Raw genomic sequence first — 8,770 nt, forward strand, 5'->3', positions numbered from 1 at the left:
TATTTTAGACATTCTAACTATGTAGTTGTATAGTCTGAAATAGGATGAAGCAGAGGCTCTAGGTCAGTGGTTCTCAACCTTCTGGACCTTTAAATACAGTTCCTCATGTTGTGACCCAACCATAAAACTATTTTCGTTGCTACTTCATAACTGTAATGTTGCTACTGTTATGAATCATAATGTAAATATCTGATATGCAGGATGGTCTTAGGCAACCCCTGTGAAAGGGTCGTTCGACCGCCAAAGGGGTCGCGACCCACAGGTTGAGAACTGCTGCTCTAGGTAAAAGATACAGTGATTCTATGGTGAGTCAAAACAGCTTGCTTTTGCGAATTTCACCCCCCCCCCAAAAAAAAAATCACTTGGCCATGGGAACACATAGCATGGGCCCATGAGTGACAGGTGACTTCCCATAAGAATAAAGACGCACTCAGACTCATGTTAAACTTTTACTGTCTATTTTCATAACAAAATTTAAAAGTAAACCACATTTTCTAAAACTTTTTTTTCAAAGAAATATTGTAACAAGTGAATATAACATTTAATGGGCTTCAGGATTGATCTTTTAATGCTTCCTTGTATCATGACAACAGCCACTTTTAGGTAGAATCTTTTGTGAAACCCTTTCCCCAGCTCCCACATCCTGATGCACTTATTCCTTGAGCAGCCTGGACTGACTTATCAGTCTGCATCTTACACTGTTGGAACCTGTCAGAGCTAGTCGACGAGTAAGTCAAAAGATAAAGCTTGCTTGCTTTAAGACAAATGACTGCTTTTCAGGGGACAGTTCCAGAACAAAGTGCTTGATTTCTTCCAATTTATGCTAACAAGATGAGCTCCTCATAGTCCTAGGTCTAGAGCAGCTGGACGGTGTATATGATGACTTTAGTTGCCTTCCACGTGGGGAGAGACAGCTCATATAGAGAGGATCAAGTAAGTCACTGTCAGTGAGGAAGGCAGCCAGACAGCCTGCCTGTTTTAGGAAAACATTCGGCCATTGAAGAGCTACTCCCATAAGTGAAGTATCATGGAAATGAAGAGTTAACAACGTTGCACAGGTGGACCAAGTACTTATCCACATGTGGGCTACAGGCAGATGATCCATTCATCTGGTCTGGATTTCAGTTTGCTTTTCCAAGAACCATCTGACAGGAGTGATAATATACAGAAAACAATTCTGTCACTGGTTTCAGCTCTCAGGGCTGTTCTTCCTGACCGCCAAACAAATAAACACAGCGGGGAAGACTCAGGAATTATCTTAGGAAGGAATGCAATTGTTTATACAAATATATCACAAAAAGACTGAGCAGCCCATGTGATGTTTCTATAAAATACATCTCAGATTTTAAAAATTGTTGCTTAATACCTGCTACCAGGGCTCTTTCATATAATGCAAGAGTGTGTGTCATATATTAAAATATGAAGTATAGACAGTCAAAAATAATTTTATGAAAATTCCTGGACATTTACACATCTGAATAAGCAGAGAGAAGTACAACTGTTGGCAATATTTTACCAAATTAATTTGTGAAGAGTTTAGGAATGAGAAATGGTCATGACTGTGCCACCCAAAAATGCCAGAGATGGACCCAAAATGAATTGAGTACATTTCCGAGTTTCCAGAATGACTTTATGCGCTATAGAGAATGGAGGGATCACATGTTTTGTACAGCCAGGGTTTCTTACTAATGATACAAATGAGAGTCTCTCTGCGGATGTGCGGGAGCAGGGGGAGAGCTATCTAGCCCTGCCCCTGATTGCCGGTCTCTTGTTTATTTTCTTCAAGATATTTTTATCAAAGAGTTCTTTTTCCCGGTAATGCACGGGGGGCCCTCGAAGGTACTTTTCTTCTGCCTTCTTGTAATCTACCCCATCCAGGGCAGCGATGGAACAGATGATGGCTTCTGGAAGAAGGACTTCCAGGACAAAACTCACTTTGTCATCTCTGGTCAGACTCAACTTGTTCTTGTCAATGTGCTTGTAGATCTCCTGTAGATGCTGCATCACAACATCCAACTGGTCTTCATCCTCCAGGTAGGTTTCAACGCAGATCACATACCTGCTTGAATTCAGAAAGGACGTCAGCCACCTGGACTGCTTCCTGCCTTTGACGATGTCCAGAAGGTGGTGGTCGGCCCCCTTCCTTTTCACGATGAAGTCCACAAGCTTCTGGTTGTCTCGGTCCCGAGCGGCCTTCATGCGGTCAGGGAGGATCTTCTTGCGGGGCCTCCTCCCGCCCGGGGAGCTCTCCTCCTCAGAATCTTCCAGGTCTGCGTAATTCACCTTTGGGAAGGCAATGTACAGCTCCCCCTCTTGGACGGCTCTCCTCAGTGGGTAGCTGATGTCGGCAGCATAGTAGTCGAGGAAAGAGCCTGCGAAAGACCCCCGAGCGAGCTCTTCTCTGTAGTGGGAAATCAGGGAGAAGCACCAGTCCACGCTCTGCTCGTACACCTTCCTGGCTCTCTTCAGCAGCTTCTCCTTCGCGTTGCATTCCAGGTGCTTTAATCTCCGAAGAGGCACTCGAAGGCCACTCTGGTCATGGTGCATGTCTGCCTCAACCGGAAGCACCCTGGCCGTCCGCTCCGTGTGGTTCACACTCTTGACTACTGCTGGCCAAAACGGGTGATTTTGAAATTTAAACCAGACCATCATTCCTGTTTCAATGGGACACGGCTCCTGTGGGAAGGCCATGCTTGTCGGTTGTCCCACTCCCTTGGCGACCTTCTTCTTAACAGTGGTGGTTGGGTGAACAGCCTTTGAGTCAACTGAAGGCTGACGTTTTTTCCACTCTTTCTTAAACACGGGTCCCCAGTGCATCCTTACTTTGCCTGCTAAACGGGATGAAGAGCGCAGACTGGGCTTAGGGGCGCTGGAGGATGCCGCCGCCCCTTCTGAGCCTGATGCTTGGACACCTTCTTCAGGGTCTTCAATGTTCCCGGAGGAGGGAGAGCCTTCAGAGGAGACAGCCAGGGTCTTCGGGCAGGTGCTGCGTGGTGCCTTTCTTTTCCGGGCCTTGGGCACAGTGACGCTCAAACCAGGTGGCTGAGAAGGAAGGATGCTTCCCTCTTGAGCACCTGCAGCTTCTTCCTTGGCTGTGACATGCTGGGAACGAACTCTTGAGGTGCCTGTCTTTGCCTGGCCCTCTGTCTCACGCTCATCTTCTGAAAGTGGTGGGAAGTTGGAGCACATGCTGCGGCTCTGTGGGGGCCTTCCTCGCCTTCTCTTTGGAGCAGGAGCGAGGGGGGTGTGCACCTGGGATTTGTCACCTTCGGGGGCATCCTCACCCTCTGAACCTACCAACAATGACTTGGGGTTTTTACTTTTCCTGAGACTTCTTGGTGAGTTCCCTTTGGGCTTCGGAAACTTTTTATGAGATCGCTTCTGGGTTCCCTTTTGAGACATCGTAGGGGTCTCTGGATCATCAGATGCCCTTGCTGCACCCAAGTTTGCTCTCTCTTTCAGAATCTCCAGTGCTATAGTAAGAGCACTTTTGTAGGCCTCTCCCTCTCCTGGTGGGACTCTGGCTGTGGTCTGGGCCCCTAGTGAGGCGGTAATAGACTCAATTTGAGACTCATCAAGGATCTTTATGTCTCTGTTTTTCACTTTAACTTTTTTACCCACTGAGAGTATTTGAACTTCTAGAGAACATATCTTTTTCCCCTTACTTTTTGGTGAGGTTTCAGATCTGGACAAAACCCTTGCTGGCCAAAAGCGGCCTTTCCAATTGCATAAGACATACTCAGAGTCCATTATGATGGGACTTGGGTGCTGAGAGGTAACTAACAGAGGTAGAGGGGCCCGGCTGTCATACACACAACTACAGCAGGTGTCCCGTAGACAGTATTCTTCACCACAGCTTTCTGCTTAGGACGAAAGAGAGTTTACCCCTTGTGTGGCCTGTGCTCCACCTGAATCTTCCAGAAATGCTGTAACTTGTGTTTTGACAGACTACACCGGAGAATACTGGAATACGGAAAAGGAAAAGGAGTATCAGAAAGCTCTTTTGTGGAAGTAGAAAAAGTTGGTCATTGAGAACTAATGCTATATAATAAAACCCTAATATGCATATCGGGTCGCTATGATGTGCACTGACCACCAGGGGGCAGACACTCAATGCAGGAGCTGCCCCCTGGTGGTCAGTGCGCTCCCACAGGGGGAGCGCCTTTCAGCCCGAAGCAGGGCTCACAGCTGGCGAGTGTAGTAGTGGTGGCGGGAACCTCTCCTGCCTCTGCAGCAGGCGGGCAGTAAGGAGGGAGCAGTCCCGGACTGGGAGAGCCCCAGGGAACCAGGCCTAAGCCAGCAGGCGGACATTCCCCCAAGGGGTCCAGGACTGTGAGAGGGTGCAGGCCAGACTGAGGGACCTCCCCCCTCATGCACTGGGCCTCTAGTAAGAGAAATATAAAGAAGGTGTAACAGACTAGATTGGGGGGTGGTGCAGGATACAAGCCCACTATCTCAGGGAAAATATACAGAAGATACCAGGAGAGTTTTATAGCCTTCTGAACCCAACTCTGTGCCCTATTTGTTGCTACTGCATATTAAAGGGCACCTGTGTGAGGAGGTGGGTGCCATGTCCTGGATATAATTTGTATTATTGCTCATCCTGGGCCTTTTGTGCTCCTGCTGGGGCTCATGCTAGGGGAATGCTTCAGTGTTTCTTTTCTGGTGTGCTAGTGCTACCCTGTGCACCCAAGGAAGCCAGAAATGATCTCTGACCCACAGATACTGGGTGTCAGCACAATATCATGTTCAAGAGCGTGAGCTTAGAATCCAGAAGTTCAGGAAGCTCATATGGTGATTAGAGGTGTTCCCCTTCTTAAGGATTGCTGAAGTCTCAAGCCGTTGGCTGGGACCTGCATCTTTCCATTTCTCTAAGGTGCTGCCACCCCCACCACCCCAGCACCAAATCAATGTGAAGTAGTGACTGTAGAGGGAGGAGCAACATAAACCACACCTCAAATGTCAACATGAAATCAATGATTGCAATGAAATGTGTAGTAAAATGAGAAAGTCTTACCAATCTCCGTGGTAGGTGTGGCTCTGTGAGCAGGGTCTGTTGATCTGCAAACTCCAACTGCTGGGCTTCTGAAGGGCACTGCCCTTCCAGGGATCAAATGGCACCAAATGCCGAAACCCGGGACCAGTATGCTTCTATGTCAACCTAGAAAATGCAAGAGAGATAGGAAACTAAGCCAATGGAATGAGGATTGACTCATCACTTTCCCTTCCCCAACTCTGGAATGCATGCTATTCTTAAAGAGAAATATTAGTTACATCTCATGTATAATATAGATGTCATGTTTCTTTTCATCCTTCCTTTACATTTCAAAATATTTATACCTTAAACTACTTAGTTTATGCTAATCCCTCCTTTTTCACAACAGAGCGAATTACTACTTTCATAATAGTGTTCGACTGTCTTGGACACATGGATTATTTCAAAGTAGTAGCATGAGTGTGTGAGTGTGTGTGTGTGTGTGTGTATGTGTGATACAAACATGGGTGTGCTGTGCGTGTTGTTTTGTGTATCTAAAGAAACATTATTAAATGGGCTTTTGGAGAATACAAAATGTGAGAGTGATATATGCAGGAGTCAACATATTATATGAATATATATTTTATTCTTCAACCAAGGATATGTTTTTATTGATTTTGAGAGAGAGAGGAATGGAAGGAGAGAGAGAGAGAAACATGGATGTGAGAAAGAAATACCTGGTTCATAGGTTCTACTTTTCTGTATACATGGTACAGATGTGCATTATAATTCACTTATAGATTTCAGCTCATCCATTATCAGCCTCAAATAATGTGCTTCATAAGAGGAAATGCTATTTCTGCAACACACGGCTGCATGTTCAGCTTTGTTCACACACACTCATAGAGAGAACACGAACTACACCAGGACTAAATGTACATAATTTGGACATAACCTGCGCAGCCTTTGTCTTGGACCAGGGTGAGCAATCCTGCAGGCGTCAGGCTCCCTTCTTAGAGGATTTGGTGAACCTGCTTTCAGAGCACAGGTGTCACGTGGAGACAGAACAGAACAAGGAAGGATAAACAGGTGACTCAGTCACTGCAGTGTCCCTGCAGCAAGACCTGCCAGCCCATCACACAACACAGGAGTGCCTGCGTCACCTCAGTCCCCACCACAGAGCAACTGACATCCCAAGACGCATGTGTACACACACACACACACACACACACACACACACACACACTCGGAATGACATTAGAGACACAGATGCCTGATACTGATGCATGCGATCCACGCTCTCTGCCTCCACACATGCATATGTAAATGGTTCTGCTTGTAGTTCTGGATGCTATTTTCAGCTCCTCTTCGTTCCTTATTTTAAAAACACAGGTGGAAATCCTAAAATGATGTTAATTTTTCATTGTTGACACTGTTATAGATTTTCCCCCATGAAAAATACTAAACATTAGTAATCGAATACCTAGGATTGCTTACTGAAATATATACTGCACAGACTGTAGAATTTTTATTCTGTTTATACACATATTCTATCACATATGAAACAGCTTTTAAATTGTACATTTTGACTATTTTCTTGTATTCACAGTTTTGTACATCTTTTCAACTATCACTTTAATGGATCTATTTCAAGAGACAAACAAAATATCAACTACAGTTATCTTTCTAATTACTAAAGCAATACATCCTTATGAAACAAATGAATGGAAGGGTGCTGAATGAAAACAGTAAATAGTCTTATACTTTGGTCCATGGTCCAAACATCTTCCTTTAAGTGTTGGTGCATACTCTTTGATATGAAAGGATGATTTCTTTTCATATTTTATACTAAGAGGAGTACAACTGTCTCCTCTCCCTTTAAAGATGTGTACAGTAGGTGGATAGATACATGATGGATGGTTGGATGGATAGACAGATAGATGATAAGTAGATGGATGGTAGAGAGACTACTACGTAAATATCCTCTTTTGCACACCAGGCACAGTGCGTTAAACCCAGAACATTGAACAACACCAAACTAACATTTCAAATAACCCCAAAGCCTCAGAGGGCTTGGATGCGAAAATACTTCCAAAGTGTTAATTTATAATGAAATCAAACTTGCCTGCAGAGAGAGAATACACAGAAGAAAATAGAAGGGGGGCAGGATAAATAGCAACTCCACAATCTCTAACTTCATAGTGAATTTCAGACCATCAGGAAATAAAGTTATGAAATGGACTAGCTTCCATTTTTCAGGTCCTGGTATAACTTTTGTTCCATGTTATCTGCTCTTTGAGCAATCAAAGAAGCGGATGACATAGAGCTTTCATCTCTCCAATCAGCAGCCATGATTTTCGGGAGAATTACTTAGAAGGTCTAGTCATTCACTCCCTTCCCCAGTGAGGGCTGCAACCACTTGTGAGGGGAAAAGGAAAGAAAACAGTGCTATGAAGGTGTTGTGTCCAAATGAGGGCACTTTTCTTGAGCTGAGCCCATCACCTCTCCTCAGGCAGAAATTCTCTCATCTTCACCCCAACGCCCCCCCCTCAACGGTTATTAGCTGTTTAGCTGTAGGGTTTGTGATTCTAATTGTCCCCAAAACATGTATTTCCATAAAAGGATGAGCTGGCAGTTCCCTTACTTATTATAAAGCACACTTTATAAAATGTTATGAAGAAAACACATTCTTGCCTTTTTTGCACCTCTCCATTGCCAGATGAATTGGCATAAACTTTCACACATATTTCCTTTAAGCTTTTAAGATTTCATGGGACTCGCAGTCATCATACAGATATTGGCATGGGAAACTGAGGTATGACCAAGCAGAAAAAAGGGGTTAAGAGTCTGAAGTCATATTTAAATTTCCAAGGACTCATTAAGCTGCACTGTTTGACTTCTTTAACCATTGTTTATATATGCTTTTAATTAAAATTTTATTTTGAGATAAATAAAGATTCACAGTTGGATGTAAGAAATCATTTTAACAGTAATGCTAATAAAGATTTCATTGGGGCTTGAATTCCATTTGTAGACTTGTTGGTGAAAATTGAGCTTGAAAATTTTTCCTATGTGGTTCACTAGTTTCATAACTGCCTAGGAGGCACTCCTACCTGGAGATCTGGGCTGGTCTTATACATATTTAAACAGCAAATATTACAAACTGAAAAATTATTAACTGTCCTCAGTTTTCTCAAAGGAGTAACAAAAATTAGACTTCTTTCTCACCTGCAAATGATCAGCTCTGACTCTAAATACACATACTCCTCCCAATTACCAAGCTCTGCCTCCCAATTTTTCCTTAACAAACAAGCAGGAACTCACCTCTAGAGCCATCTATTCAGAGAAAGAGAAGCATGAGCATTTGAGCAAAGGACTACACAAAGTTTCCCAGCAACGCCTTATTGTAAGACTGCAGTGAATTTTCTCCCATTCCTTTGGCAAACTCTGGTGGCTCCTCCCATCCAGTGGACCAGCTTACTTTCAAAGATGCTGTTATCCCTCCCGTCCCTATTACCTGCCACGGGGAGACCTCCCATGTCCTCTATAACTAGTGAACTTGCACACAGTGTTAGGGTAAAGAAGTCAGGGCAGCCTTTACCACAGGTGAGACCTCCATAATTACAAACAGCCTGAGAGTGAATGAGGTGTGTATTTCAGAACCTAATGATTTCCCTGTGTTGTGCATAAGGAGAAAGAGGTGTCCTTGTCCACAGAGTAAGTCATTGCATTGTACTCATCACAACAACATTGAACATAGGCCAGGAGCTTGCTCCCCATGGAGAATGACTACCA

The 8,770-nt window shown here is 44.2% G+C and overlaps 1 protein-coding gene across 1 annotated transcript; it reads right to left on the reverse strand.

Moving 5' to 3' along the window:
* Window positions 1-1,680: 1,680 nt before the first annotated feature.
* Window positions 1,681-3,847, reverse strand: LOC102428257 (PWWP domain-containing protein MUM1L1-like). Its single transcript, XM_006087784.2, has one exon. The coding sequence runs from the start codon at window positions 3,748-3,750 to the stop codon at window positions 1,738-1,740; it is 2,013 nt and encodes a 670-aa protein (XP_006087846.2). The 5' UTR covers window positions 3,751-3,847; the 3' UTR covers window positions 1,681-1,737.
* Between the last annotated feature and the right edge of the window lie 4,923 nt (window positions 3,848-8,770).

Source organism: Myotis lucifugus, unplaced genomic scaffold, assembly GCF_000147115.1.
Source record: "Myotis lucifugus unplaced genomic scaffold, Myoluc2.0 scaffold_40, whole genome shotgun sequence".
NCBI classification, from domain to species: domain Eukaryota; kingdom Metazoa; phylum Chordata; class Mammalia; order Chiroptera; family Vespertilionidae; genus Myotis; species Myotis lucifugus.

Excerpts from the sequence above, each read along its gene's own strand:
- LOC102428257 (XM_006087784.2), bottom strand. The coding sequence starts at position 3,750 with ATGGACTCTGAGTATGTCTTATGCAATTGGAAAGGCCGCTTTTGGCCA.